This window comes from Emys orbicularis, chromosome 15 (genome assembly GCF_028017835.1).
Source record: "Emys orbicularis isolate rEmyOrb1 chromosome 15, rEmyOrb1.hap1, whole genome shotgun sequence".
NCBI lineage: Eukaryota > Metazoa > Chordata > Testudines > Emydidae > Emys > Emys orbicularis.
In genome coordinates, this window is record NC_088697.1 from 20,766,595 (window position 1) to 20,781,386 (window position 14,792).

A 14,792-nucleotide genomic window follows, 5' to 3' on the forward strand; every position below is an offset into this window, starting at 1 on the left:
AAAAAAACGTTGGCAGATTTGATTGTTTTGTTTTTTGAGAGAGGTGGAAACTTGCACTGCTTGAGAGAGAGCACAAGTGAGCTGTTTGCCACAGCAAAACCTTCATGACTGGCTGTTGTGCTGAATCTCTCTCACCCCTTGTGCCACACAATGGAGGAACTATTTATTAACCTTATTCGGCCCCCTTCCCAATAGCATTGAAGGGGCTTATGGGGTATTAATCCTCACAACCCACCCCGAGAGGCAGAGGAGTATCTTATCCCCATTTTGTAGATGGGGAACCGAGACAAAGGGAGACTAAGTAATTTGCCCCAGGTCACACAGGAGGAGAGAGGGGGGAATTGAACTGTGTTTTCTGACCACTACTGTAATCATAACGCCACCTTTGCCCTCCCAGATCAGCTGCCTTGAAAGAAGGGTGCAAAGAAACCAGCACAGGGAGCTTTAAAATGATTAATGACTTTAACGTCATGCTGGGCAATCTCCGCCCAAGAGCAGATCCTGAGCAGGTGTAAATCAACCTCGTTCGGTAGAAGTCAATGCAGCTACGCCGATTTACACCTGCTGAGAAGCTGGCCCTCTGTGTCTTGATCCAGTATTTTTGATCGCAAGAGTGAGCACGGATTTGCAGTTAAAGCGTTGGAATGGTAAGCAGGAGATGTGGGCTACACTCTGGATCTACGTGACCATGGGCAGGTCACATTCATAGAATCATGGAATATCAGGGTTGGAAGAGACCTCAGGAGGTCATCTAGTCCAACCCCCTGCTCAAAGCAGGACCAATCCCCAACTAAATCATCCATTGCTGCTCCATACCTCAGTTTCCCCATCTGTAGAATGTGGCTAATCATCCAGGCCACCACTATGGAGTGCCTGGGATCTTTAGACGCAAAATGTTCTACTGTTATCTTTTCTTTTTTGTTGTGTTGATTCACTGTGGGTCAGCCAGTCATGTCGTGTGCATTGGCAAGGTTCTGCTTTCGGCCCCTAACCCAATCTAGAAAAGATGCTGTAGCTCATGGGATCTGAAGGTGGCAAGTTGCGAGTTGAACCAGAAAAGTTGAAAGAAACTTAAAACTTCTCTGGACGCATCTCAGAAACAACCCCCTTCTTTCTTTAACTGGAGCTGGGCCCACCCACTGCAATGCCACTCTGCCGTCTTCCTGTCGCAGTTTTAGTGGGGCTCCCGGGCCTTAGCTTGTTGGCAAATGATGCCAAAAGCTTAGAGTTAATATGCAGTTTTATGTACCTGCCAAGGGTTATCAAAGGGGAGGAATGAAAGTCACTGGCTGGCTGCCAAGGATGGGGAAGAAGAAGCCATTTGGTTACAAGGGGAATGGGCTACAATTTAAGCCTTATCTATTGTGCTCTGATTTCAACCACTACCATACTGACACTGGTGCAAGCCCCTAGTGTAGACAGCACAAAGTGCAATTTCCACCAATGGTTTCAAGCAGGAGAAAATTCCACTGGTACATATATAGCAGCTTTGCTTGTTTACCCCAATGGCTCTTAGCCGGGTAGAAAGGTTCACTTGGCAAAATGCAGCTGAGAACCAGTCCCCAGCACTGCCGCTGGAAGAACAAGAAACCCAGACTGGCCTCTGTCCTTGGGAGATGTCTTGTCAGATTCTTAATGCACAGTGGGTTGTTTTTAAGTCTGACCTATTTGCAGCACAGATTGTGGTTTCTATTACAAACAACAGTAAAATAAAAATAAAAACAGACAGGTTAAATGAACTCCTTTCCCCTCTTTTCTCTCTCTTCCCTCTGCTCTCCTCCACGCTCCCTCTTTCTGTTTTTCTTTTCATGCCAATAACTAATTTAAAAAACTGAAGAGGCTTTTTTGCAGATCCACATGGACTGGGCGAGTGCACGTGGATTTTTCCACAAGGAGATTTGCTCTGGTCTCCTTGCTCTTCTCCAGCCCCAAACGATGAGAATGGACAAGGGCATGAGCAGCGCCACCTCCTGGCTCTTATTCACTTGAGGGGTTGCGGAAGGAGTTGGGGGGCAGCAGTTCATCTGTTGAAGTGCTTTCTGATGAGGATGATGGTTATTTTTAATGTTGCGTGTTAGCGTGGTTTTTATGGTTTCTTTGTTGTCCACAAGGAGACTTTGGAATCCTTTTTGGTTTAAAGCCCTGGCTTGATTCATGTTAGAGCCCTGGCTTGATTCATAACCTAATGGCTCGTCCCTTCGCTACCTCTAAGTCTGGTCCTTGAGTGGTTTTTCTGTCCAGCCACTCCAGGACAAGAGTGAGAAGATGGGCTGGGGAAAACGTGGATTGTGAACTGTTCAGCAATAACAATAAAAAAAACTAGGGATTTAAAATGCAGGATTCTGATGACACATCTTTGCCCCAAGCCAATCCTCACCCACCAGTGTTGCTTGTTGTGAAATCAGAGCCCATTGTTTTCCCCCCTTTCTCTAACACAGTGCTTTGCTGCACCCTTCCAGGGCCCCTTCAATGTCCTTGGAAGGTTTCCTGCAGCTTCCGAATCAGTCATGGGCCAGATCCTCACTTGATGTCAATCGGCATGGAGCTTCGCTGATTGACACCTGCTGTGGATCTGGACCCATAACTCAAGGCTGCCCATGATCCACAGTGGTCAGAGACAGAAAAAACTTGCTGTGGTCACCATTCAGTGTTTAGCAAGGTTCTTTCTTCTAAGTGTGAGGAAATAACTGTGGCATCTCAGATACTCCATGCAATAATAAGTGCTGGGAAATGTTGACTTTTTAATGGCAGCTACTCTACCAAGTCATCTAGTACATCTCCCTGCAGAGACCTAGATTTTCCAGGGCTTTACCCAGGTCAGCTGTTAAAGTGCCTGGGCTTCCACCCTTCCCCTTAGGAGCCCAGTACAGCTCCCCATCAGGATGTTTTTCATGATCTCCATTGTGAACTTTCCTTTCCGTCCAACCTCTCCTAAACCATGAACAGTTCCTCTGTTTCCTGGATATTTACCAGTTCTTAAGGCAGGCTCCTTGGGATCCATGTACGGTAACCAGATGTCCCGATTTCATAGGGACAGTCCCTATATTTGGGGCTTTTTCTTATATAGGTGCCAATTACCCCCCACCCTCAGTCCTGATTTTTCACGCTTGCTATCTGGTCACCCTAGATCCATACCACACAATCACAGGGCAGGCAGAAGAAGCAGCGAGGCAGAAGAGCAGGTGGCTGTGCAAGGCACACCTGATTGCAGCCTCGCGATGGGCCAGGAGGATGAGCAAGGGCTCTGGAGTGGAAAGAAGGCACAGATTTTGGGAGGGTGGGGGGCAGCTGAGAGGCAGATTCTGACTAGACAGACATTCAAATTTTGTTGGGTTCAGTTTACATTTAGCCTCAGTCCACCCCATCTATTCCCATGGGACCAGATGGTGCCTGACACTAGCACGGGTGTACAAAACGGGGTGGAGGGCACTAAGCGCTTTTGTTTTCCTCTCTGCCCTCCATTGCCAACTTGTGCCCCCCCACAGGAGACAAGCACACGCCCAGTCCATGCTACTACCACCTGTGCAGGGAGGAGATGGAGGCCCAGGCCTCACCCCTGCTCCCACCCTCTGCCAGCCACCTCCTGCACAATGTCTCCCAAAGCTCCACCTGTCCCATGCCATGTCTTATTATTTAACATTCATATTGTGGCAGTGCCCACAGGTCAGACAGGTCAGAGTCCCATTGTGCCAGGCACTGTACAGACAGATCAAAAATGACAGGCCCTGCCCCAAGGCCCTTGCACTATAATGGACAATACATAACAGGTGGCTGAAACACATATGTAGGCCAGGGCACGGAGACAAAGTAACTAAAGCGTGTGTAAAATTTCTTAAGCAATAATCACAACTAGCCACCTGTCTAGCCTTCCTGGCGCAGTCTGAACTCAACTCCTCCTTCCCTCTTGTCGTTTGTCATTAGATCCTTCCTATGATGCGGTCAGGAGAGCTGGATGGGGCAATAACATGAACTCCAGCCTCACCAAAAGTAAGTAGCCCTGTTGTGGGTGGCAAATTCTGATGCAGAGGATCGAAACATGGTCATGAGTTGGGCTAGGTTTGGTTTGCTTGTTGTACAGGCATCAGAATGACTGAGGATCCAGGCCCTATTACTTCCAGTCTCTTGTGAGACTTAATTCATTAGAGCCATCCTTACATTGGACAAGATTCTGATACAATTAATCATGATGAATGACGCCATACTCCAATACCTTACTACTGCTCAAAGGAGAAAGGTGCCACTCACCGTGAGAAAGAGTAGCAAATTCTGGCCCTTAATATTTGTAAAGCACATTGAAGTCATCATATGGATGATCCTATAGACATGCACATTATTCTAGTTGTTAATTATTTTCATAATTCATATAATTTTGCAATATTACAGGGTGGGGCCGGATTTTCTGCCACCCCCAAATGGTAGGTTTATGCCATGAAGGAGGTGGATTGCTAGCCCATGCGATTTTTATCTTAGCTAGTATAACTGGCTGTCACTGGGGCATATTCTGCTCTTCTTTCACTGGTGTCACATGTCCTGGGGCCACAAGTTGTCCCTGAGCAAGATATTACTCAGCTGGGGTAAGGCTGGCAGAATTTGGCCCTAAATCAGTACTTTCTGTTTAGGAGCTTTATGGAAAATGCTCACTCAGAATGGGAAGATCATCCTTTGTTTTATAGCATTATCTCTGTTATCAGTGAGGATCTGAATGGGTGGAGCAGATGCTAGGGCTAAGGTTGAACTGATTTGTAGTGCTGGTCAGGAATTTTTTGACCAAACTTTTTTTTTTCCTTCAGAAAATGTCGATTTTCCAAAACCAAAATTGTTCATGGGAAAGGCTCATTTGGCGAATTTCCCGTTTCAAAAAAAAAATCCAGAAAAAAGTTGAGAAATCGTTGACATCCCATTTTGCCCTTTTCTAAACAAAAAATTCCATTTTTCAATTTGAAGCAACCGTTGGTTTCGAAATTTAGGTTAACTGAGAGTAAAAAATAATTTCAAAAGGTCAAAATGATCAAATGGAAGCATTTAGTTTGACCTGATTCAAAATTCTTTACAATGTTTCCATTGATGAAAATTGTGATTTTGACTTTTCATCCCTGTTCAGGGTAATAAATATGTATGAAAACTCAACAATTCCCATATGACCACAAAACTGTTTCCTGCCGATCTCCACTGGCTTGGTCATGTTCATGTATACACTGTATCCATCTTGTTCCCTATTTGTTCCCTCTCCTCTGCTTGCAGTACATCTAAGATCTCACTTTTCCTGTTATTACAGGTCCCCCGGTTGCAGGGACTCAAACTGTGAATAAGAATACAGAACAGCAACGGCCCCAACCAGGTAAATGTTTCCAGTGTGTGCTCGGCTGTATCCCATAAACAACTTCATTTCCCAACCTGGTATTGTAATGTTTCAAGCAAGGACAGTCTTAGGCACAAGCTAAGTGGGCTCAAACACTTATAATACTTGGTCAACTCTGTTCATCCACCAACAAGGCTTATCCAAAACCCCTTTCTTCTGGCTGCTTATTGACGCCCCTCCCCCCTATTTAAAAGAGATGTTCCTGTATCAGCTTTGTCATGTGCAGTGTCCAAAATCCTTAGTGTCAGCTGCTTTGGTATCTCCTTTGACATCCCACAGCAGGCAGTGTAAAGGATTCTGAAACAGCTAGTCAATGGAGCTGCTTCTGCCACAGTGGTGAAGGGTCTACGGGCTGGATTCTAACCTCCCTTACACCAATATAAATTGGGAGCATCTCCAGCAAAGTCGACAGAGGTACACCACTATCAAAGCACCGTAAATAAGAGAATCAAGTCCTATCAGGCTTCAAGCAGTGATACTTCTTGCTTGGGTTTCCCAACTAAATGACGCCCTCTCAGTGTTCTGCACAGCTGCTTTGTAGCTTTCTTTGTCAGGGTGTAAAGTCAGCCATGAGCCAACACCAAAATCCAAGGGACAATGAAGGGAAGTAGAGAGATTACAGCAGTGGGGCCCCAGGAAAAGGGGGGAGATTCATTCCTAATAAACACATGATGGAATTTCTAAAAAGCATTCAGCAGGAGCCTCATTCTGCTTCCGTTAGCATCTGCAGTAAAACACCCATTGACTTTAGTCAGAGCTGAGTTGGACCAATCTTCCATTGACTTCATTGGGAGCAGAGCTGAGCCAATATGGAGTGTTTTTGAAAATCCCACCTGCACACAAGAAGAGGAAATAATCAGCCCAACTAGAAAATGAAGCACACTTAAGCAAGTGGCCCAACTGCTCACATTAAAGCAAATGTATTTGCCCTGATCCAGTCGTGATGTGCTGGCCTGATGCTATGTTTTCATGCAGCCAACTGCTGTAGCTGGTGCTGTGGCATGTGTCCAGTGGGGATTTTGATCTTAAAAAGTGGGATACTCTATGAAAACAGTGCAGCAGCCACTAGGTTATTAAATCCTCCCTAAGTAATGTGCGTCTGTTCATTAAACAACATAAGAGGCCAATGGGACTGATTTGTGGGAGGGGAGTGGCAATGTAAAAAAGGAAGGAAAATGGACATCTGGATTATTCTGGTTAAGAAAAATAGAGAAGTGCTTTGTTTCTTTTTGTGCAGTAGAGTAAAGAAAAGATTTCTTGTCTCTTTGTTTAGATCCCTATCAAATTCTGGGACCCACCAGCAGCCGCCTAGCCAACCCAGGTGAGTTCAGTTTGGGACACCAGACCACTATCTTAAAAGCAAATTCCAACTCCTGTTTAAACGGCCAACTCTCTCATGAGCCACTGCTCCAGACTCGGCTGGAATCATAGCTTTTGTCCCTCTGCTGCTTGTGTAGAGTATATGGGCCATTGGATTGAATAGGAGTGGATCCCACATCTGTCCTTACCACTGCCCTCTGTGCTGGTCATGGCAGCTGGTGTGGAGAATTTCTTCATGATCCCCTACATGGCTGTACTATTGGTAGCTTCCATGTGCAGTCCCCACCATGGGCCTTAAATACAGTCGTAAGAAGGATCTTGAGTGACTGTCTTCCCCAGGAGTGACATTTCACTAGTATAAGGCCAGGGTGGACAAATGATATAGTAAAAGGACTATACAAGAGTAAAACTGGGTGGATAGTGCCAAATAGTCTTTGTTTGAATACAAACAATGAAGTCACTTCTTCGGTATTGGACACCGCATGAAGTTGCTCACCACAAGCATTCTACCCTTCTCCCTCAAAGCAGCTAACCAGATTTGAACCCAGGAACTTTAATACTACGCCACAGAGTACAAGTCCTAAATTGCTTAAGCTCAGCTAGCTTCTGTGGACACCATTTGCAGGCTTGCTATGTTTACACAATGACTCCCTGATCAAGTCATCTATAGACCTCTGGTAATAGGAGCAAGATCATGAGCATCTCTTGCTTGAGCTAACAGACAAGGTCGATTCGCATCGAGGCTGTTGCAATCTCGTAAACCTCTTTACATGGCCCAGCCACAAGAGGGGGACAAAGATCCACCTTGGCATTAATGTGGGTTACATTTGCACAAGCACGTGTTCTGTTCACAGAGGGAGAAGGTGTTGAATGCTCACGCGAAAACGGATTCTCATGAGCCTCCTTACAGGAAGTGTTAGTACGGCCATCTTGAAATAGTCTAGGAGTCATCCAGTCTGAGAGAAGAAATAATACTGTGATTTAGGTGATCAGCCACAAGGCTGCACATGGCAAATTATGAACTGCAGGTATTTGCAGCAATAGTTATGAAAATAGTCAGTGAGCAAAGCGAGGTCGAAATACGCTTATGTCAGCTATTCAGTGAATAATTCTGAATAATGACCATGTTCATAAAAAGCCCATTTATGAATGCTTTGTAGATTTGTCGATTTTAATGCCAGAGGGGACCATTCTGATCAGCTAGTCTGACCTCAAACAGAAGAAGAGGCTGAGTGACTTGTTTTCTGGGAATAGGTGGGCTGGCCCTCCACAAGAGTTTGTAAGGCTTGAAGGAAACTTTCCCATCAAAGATTGAGATAGTCCCTCTGTTTCCTGTCTTTGTCTTTTCGTTTAAGCAGGAAATGGAATGTCATTTCCTTTTCTCTTTGGCTCGCTTCATGCAGGGAGTGGGCAGATCCAGCTGTGGCAGTTCCTCCTTGAGTTGCTGTCGGACAGTTCCAATGCCAACTGCATCACGTGGGAGGGGACCAATGGGGAGTTCAAGATGACAGACCCCGACGAGGTGGCCAGGCGCTGGGGAGAGCGCAAGAGCAAGCCCAACATGAATTACGACAAGCTGAGCCGAGCCCTCCGATACTACTACGATAAGAACATTATGACCAAAGTGCACGGCAAAAGGTATGCCTACAAATTTGACTTTCACGGCATTGCCCAGGCTCTCCAGCCTCATCCAACTGAGTCTTCAATGTACAAGTATCCATCAGATCTTTCCTATATGCCTTCTTACCATGCACACCAACAGAAGGTGAACTTTGTGCCCCCCCACGCTTCCTCCATGCCTGTCACATCATCCAGTTTCTTCGGAGCAGCAGCATCCTATTGGACCTCCCCTACGGGCAGCATCTACCCAAACCCCAATGTCCCGCGTCATCCCAACACTCATGTACCATCGCACTTGGGCAGCTACTACTAGATGTTTTTACCTTCAGTGGCCTTTATCAATCTGGTTGGATGCTCTCTTTACTTCTGGGATTTTTTGGACCTTTTTTGGATATTTTGTGGGCCATTGTTGTGGGGGGAATTAAAAACTGGATATTAGTTATTCTTGGATCAAACCTTCTCTCTTTTTTTTTCTTTTTTTTTTTGTAATTTTGCCTCTTCTATCTTGAAATGAGAGATGGATACCTCTGCAGGCCAGTACTCTGTGTTTTTATTTTGGTTCTAAGTCTTATGTCCTCTGTAGGAATTGTCCATGAAGATTGCTCACCACAACCTGGAATGATTGTCAGCATTTGAATTTTTACGAGACAAGAGAAAAAAAAATTAGCAGTTCGAAGGCTCTTAACAAGACATATATCCAGCCGTGGGTCTTAGAAGAATGCTATGTTTGTTTAACGGGGACTTAGGACTACATGTGTGTTTTTGGAGGGAGGGTTTCTGATTTCGGGGAGGGGATGGAAGAGTCAGATATTATGTTGTGAGGACCTGGGGCTGCAGAGGCTGGCAACTGGAATCTTAGCTTTAATTAAGGCCAATTAGGTTTTTCACTCTACTGGAAATTTTATATATATAAAGAAGTAAAGGGCATTGAAGGAACCTTTCTAGAGTGTGCAACTTGTGTTGGACTGTATATTAACTCCAGAAACATCTGAGACCAGAACAAAAGAAAGTAACCTAACATCAAGCACAGACATTCCTTGAGAGCAAAAATGAAATAAACGACAGCAGATCCTGGAGAGCTCTGCCAAAGCTTTCGGGATCGCTAAGCGCTACCGATTCGCGAACGCTGTGCGTTTGTCAGACTGTCATTCTAAGGGTCAGCTAATCAGAAGGCTACTTACTGTATAAGTTATGCAGAGTTATTTTTTCCCTATATCTCACAATATTAAAAGAAAGATGAAATAAAACGAGTTGACCTCAGTCACAAATGCAGGTTATTTTTACTACCAGATCAGTTGTTTGTGGGTTTTTATGTTGTTGTTTGTCTTGTTTGGTTTTTTTTAAATGTAATTTGTACATCTTTTCAATCTGTACATTTGGGCTGTAGCTTTGTACTTTTTGCGAAAAAAATTAAAATGAAAAAAAGATACATGTAAAGTATCTGGTGGGAATAGAGCCCTGATCCCACAACCGGATCCAGGCAGATTTCTTTCCTATACTAGTGTGGAACATGTCTGAGCTCATTGGGAGTGTCTAAAGCACAGTTTTTGTGCTCCTGTTTTAGCTTGAGTTCGTTGATGCTAATTAACTCAAGTCAGCCAACATGTTTGTATTCAAGCTAGTTGAAAAAAAGGATCAACATTTTCCATTCACAACAATTTTCCATCAAAACTGAGTTTTTCAAACATTTTGATAATTCTATAAAGCTGGATGAAAATCAGCAAACATTCCTCCCCCCCAAAAAAAAATTTTTGAAAAGCTTTTGCAGAACATTTTTATCAAACATTTGAAAAATTTCAACTACCTCTAATTTGCGAAGCTAGTCTTGATGATCCAGGAATGTTTATTTCAGGACAGAAACATGAAGGTCTTGGAACAAATGTTTATAGAGGTCTTAGATTGGTACTTACAAGCTTATTAGCTAATTTGGAATTAATTGACAATCATTTAACAGGAGCAAAAATATCTAGTGTAGACATAACCTCTGAATGTCTGTGTCAGTGCAAGGGTTAGTCCACGTGTATTTGCTTGCAGAATTGGGACCTTAAAACAGAACATTATAGTTTGGTCATAACTTTAAACAGAAGCACTGATGCCATTAGTTAACAAAAGAGGAAAACAAGATCAAGCTAATCAGTTTAGGTCTTAGTGCTTTTGGAATGTTTATAGGTAACATTACTGCAATAATCGCAAAAAAAATAAAAAATTATTAAAAAAATTTCCCCATGGAAATGGGCTTTTGCTACTATATATATGCAATGTATTTTTGGATATTAAAATATATATAATTTTGCAAGTAATCTTTGTGGGTTTTTTTTAAAAAATGTATTAAATGTTACGCTGACAACTGTTGTATGAGGATTATGATGTAAAAAAATGTGAGAAAATAAATGGCTGTTTTCTTCTCTAAGACATCATATTGTTACACTTTTTTCCCCAACCTCACAGCAAAACCATGAACTTCCAGGCTAAACGATATTTATTTTAGATGCAGAGAAAGAAACTAAGAGCAAAGTAAATAATACTTTGCCTTTGTATACCACTATTCATCAATAGATTTCAAAGCGCTTGACAAAGGAGGCAAGTATCATTCATTATCCCCATCTTACAAATAGGGAAACTGAGGTACAGGGAAGTGCAGTGACTTGCCCAATGTTACCCAGCAGGCAAGCAGAAGAACCCAAGTTTCCTGAGTTCTAGACCAGTGCTTCCATCACTAGAACACACTTCTCTAATGCCTACCCTATTGGTTTAGACTATGCTGACTCCCTGTGTTACAGTCATTATTGAGGGTATAGACTTACCTCTGATTGTCCAACCTTTGGGTTTTTTTAACAAATTATTAATGGAGACTCTCCATGTATTTTCCCCCCTCCACACACAACCCATCACAAGCAAGTTTCCAGTCCAATAATCTTCACGTGCTTGATTAATGAAGATTCACTCTGAACAGTGACTCTAAAAATGGCACCTTCTTACCCAACAGATCTGTTCCCTGGGTGTATTCCACTGGACCTGCTCATTTTAGTTACAAACGTAAGTGTTTCCTTGTTTCACTGTTTGTTAAACACAGCTATGATAGAGCGAGCTGTGTTCTATTCCAACTGTGCCCCACCAATAGAACTGCTGAGTAGTTTCCAGAGGCAGGCATGTGCTTTCACAGGTGTCAGTGTTGGCAAAATGTGAAGACCATGAGTTTGCACACATGTCGTTTGGGGCAGAATCGCAGAGCAGTAAGGGTATACAGGTGTCACCGAGAGCAAAATTTGCCCTGCAGAATCCTTGGCCAAAATGTTCAAAAGTGAGTTGTGACTTGGGGAACATCAGTTTTCATCTTAAACCTTCTGAAATGGAGGTGTCTAGAATTGGCCACTGCAAAATGGAACCACTTCAGATCATTGGTCAGATTCCAAACTCTTGGAATTGATAACTAGAGATGCCATACAAGCCACTAGTGGCTCACCTTGACTCCCAGGCTGAGTTTGCAGGATTGAAGTTCTGAGGGAAAACCCATTTTTTTAACGTGTAAACAGAGCATATTTGCACTAGGCATGATTGAGAGAATATAAATATGGAGTCTAATGGTACTAATTCTACAGTTGCTTTTCTGAGGAGAATAGAGCGGAAGGGAGCTGAGGTACAGCAGGATTATGTCAGAAAGTTTTATAAAAAGAATGGTTTACAACTCGTGAATGTGAGTTTTTTGTGTGGACAGGGCAGCAGGGAAATGATTTGCTCTGCATTAATGTTCAGAATTCAAAGCTAATTGGTGAAATCCCATCTACACCAAGGCCCATGGGAGTTTTGCCATTGACTGCAACAGAGCCAGGATTTTTATCCACTGGGTCTATTCGGCTACCAAAAGTAGCTAGGCTCAAGTAATGTTAAGAGTCTGACTTCAGTGGACATATAAAGCCCTGTGGCTCTCTGCTGACAGCTGTTGGTGAGCAAGGGACCAAGTGGGCCAGGCCTCATTTGCAGTTCAGTTACATGACTATTTGGGACATTTTGGCATGTAGAGCTTGGAGGCAATAAAATACTATTGTCCCAGTTGGGAAATGAAGGAGAAAAGATCTGCACCATATAGGCCGGGGGTGAAGGGTCACCTAGTAATGAGGCACAGTTGGGTAAGGAAGCTTAGGCAGCAATGGGGAGAGATGGATGACATTCTAATTTTTGTGAGGAGTTTATTTCTGCTGGGAAGGACTTTGCAAAGGGTCCCATATCCTGCTGATGACTCATTAAACGGCTGCATTAGGACAGTTTCAAGGCAGTGGACTGAAGCAATTTTGTGGCAGGCGGAGGTGGGTGGGGCGGAACACCCAGAGAGCTGCCGTTTACCTCAGGGACTCTGATGGGGGCCTCCCTACTCAGCAATCAGAGCCCAAATCATTTCAGCTGGGTCAGAAGGCAGAGTCCCTGGAGCAGCCCAGAGCACCAAACTGCCAGGGTCCTTGGACTCCAGCAACCCCGGACAACAGACGGTGAGTGGGGAGGTGGGGCAGAGGGAAGTGGCCGGAGCATGGTCGGTCGCCACTCACAATGGCAAGAGGAGGGCTAGGTTGGGATTATCGTTAAGACACCCTAGGGGAGAGGGAGTTTTACCTCATAGAAAATGTTAATTAATTAATTGCTGGCTTTCCCAAGTGCATTCTGTCACCCCTTCTAATAAGTTCTCTTTTTTGTAAACCCCAGGAGTCAGTGCTTATGAGCGGGGAAGTATTGCCTATCAAGGGTGCCCAGGGTGGTTTACATAGTTACCCAGGTTTCTGAGCGGGGGATTGAGCTGGTATTATTTACATTTTCCAAAGGAACCCCTAGAAAATTGAACCTGGCCTCTTTTGCTGCTGACAGCACCTGGCAGAAGGGTTCCATACAAGACCTGGAAACTGACTTTTTACCTCCCCCTTTTTGCCTAGGTATTAAGACATATAAGACAGTGGTTCTCAACCAGGCATACCCCTGGGAGTATGCAGGGGTCTTCCAGGGGGTACATCAGCTCATCTAGATATTTGCCTAGTTTTACATCAGGCGACATAAAAAGCACTAGCAAAGTCAGCACAAACTAAAATTTTGCATAGACAATGACTTGTTTATACTTCTCTATATACTCTACACTGAAATGTAAGTACAATATTTATATTCCAATTGATTTATTTTATAATTATGTGGTAAAAATGAGAAAGGAAGCAATTTGTCAGTAACAGTGCGCTGTGACACTTTTATATTTTTATGTCTGATTTTGTAAGCAAGTAGATTTTAAGTGAGGTGAAACTTGGGGGTACGCAAGATAAATCAGACTCCTGAAAGGGGTACAGTAGTCTGGAAAGGTTGAGAACTACTGATATAAGATATGCAGGATCAGCCATTGTTACATGGGACTGGGGTCATTATAAGGGCTGCCTTACTTTTCATTTGAGATGTGCCTGAGTATTTTGGAACCAAATCTTGAGGTGAAAGACATCAAATTGCAGGTGTCTAGGAGTACACCTATCTCTGATCCTCATGCTTCAAAACATAAACAGATTAACAGATGTGGAAAGGAAGAAACCTGCTTTGGTAGCATGTTCTCTGTGTAGGTCTGTGAACGGCACACATTCCTCTGCAGTCTACAACATTGACCACCAGTGGAGATTGGATACTAGACCTAGTGTCAAATCTTTATGGGCTTAAGAGATCCATTTCAGCCGTGACATTGAATTTCCTGACAGCTGTGACAGACTTTTAATCTTATTTAAATGCAGAGGAATTTTCCTGTCTTAACACCTTTTTGTTTTTACATTAGTAAGGAATAGAAGGGAAAGGAAATAATAAATGTCTATCATACCCTTGCCCAGCAAAGGGCTCTGAGACCCCTTCAGGCTTGCTGCCTCTCAATGGAACATTGACTGCATGGGAAATATGCAATTCTGAGTTCCTTTTTTGCAAACCTTTACCCTGAAGCTGGACCATTATCTGATGAACCTTCCCATCAATTTTTATATTCAAGTGGGGCTGTTGCTGTGACCATATCAAGGTTTGCACCAAAACCACGGATGCAGCCTTCTGCTGTTGACCAGAAGAGCAGAGTCGGTCAATCCAAGATCACCTAAAGGAGCTGGTTTTGTGGCATTATTATCGTAGGATTGCTTGTGAGCACAGGGCTGTGTGTGACAATTTGTTGCACTGAAAAAGCATTTTTAATAGCGTTGGTTGGGAATTTTTCAACCGAACGTTTTTCTATTTGAAAATGTTTCGTCAAAGCAGAAACTTTTTGTGGAAACAAATCTGCTTTGATGGCACAGGATGCACTTTCCAGTCAAAAGTGGAGTAAAACCTGGCCTAGTGGTTTGGACCATTCATCTGGTAAGTGCTCTGGCCACTGGCTCTGCTGGTCTCTTTCTCTGCTTTTTCACAATTTTTTTTGAAAAGTCTCTGTTTTGAAACCTTTGTCATAATTTTTCCCAAAATGAAATTCTGGTTTCCAGCCAGCCCTAATTGTGAATGGCCTACA

At 43.6% G+C, this 14,792-nt stretch overlaps 1 protein-coding gene across 2 annotated transcripts in view; it reads left to right on the forward strand.

Moving 5' to 3' along the window:
- FLI1 (Fli-1 proto-oncogene, ETS transcription factor) overlaps positions 1-10,701 on the forward strand; it is a 117,117-nt gene extending 106,416 nt beyond the window's left edge. For both annotated transcript variants that reach the window (XM_065416911.1, XM_065416912.1), the window contains 4 exons: positions 3,922-3,987; positions 5,276-5,338; positions 6,633-6,680; positions 8,083-10,701. In XM_065416911.1, coding sequence (XP_065272983.1) covers positions 3,922-3,987; positions 5,276-5,338; positions 6,633-6,680; positions 8,083-8,612 — 707 coding nt within the window. In that variant the 3' untranslated portion in view covers positions 8,613-10,701. The remainder of the gene's footprint in view (positions 1-3,921; positions 3,988-5,275; positions 5,339-6,632; positions 6,681-8,082) is intronic.
- The last annotated feature ends 4,091 nt before the right edge of the window (positions 10,702-14,792 follow it).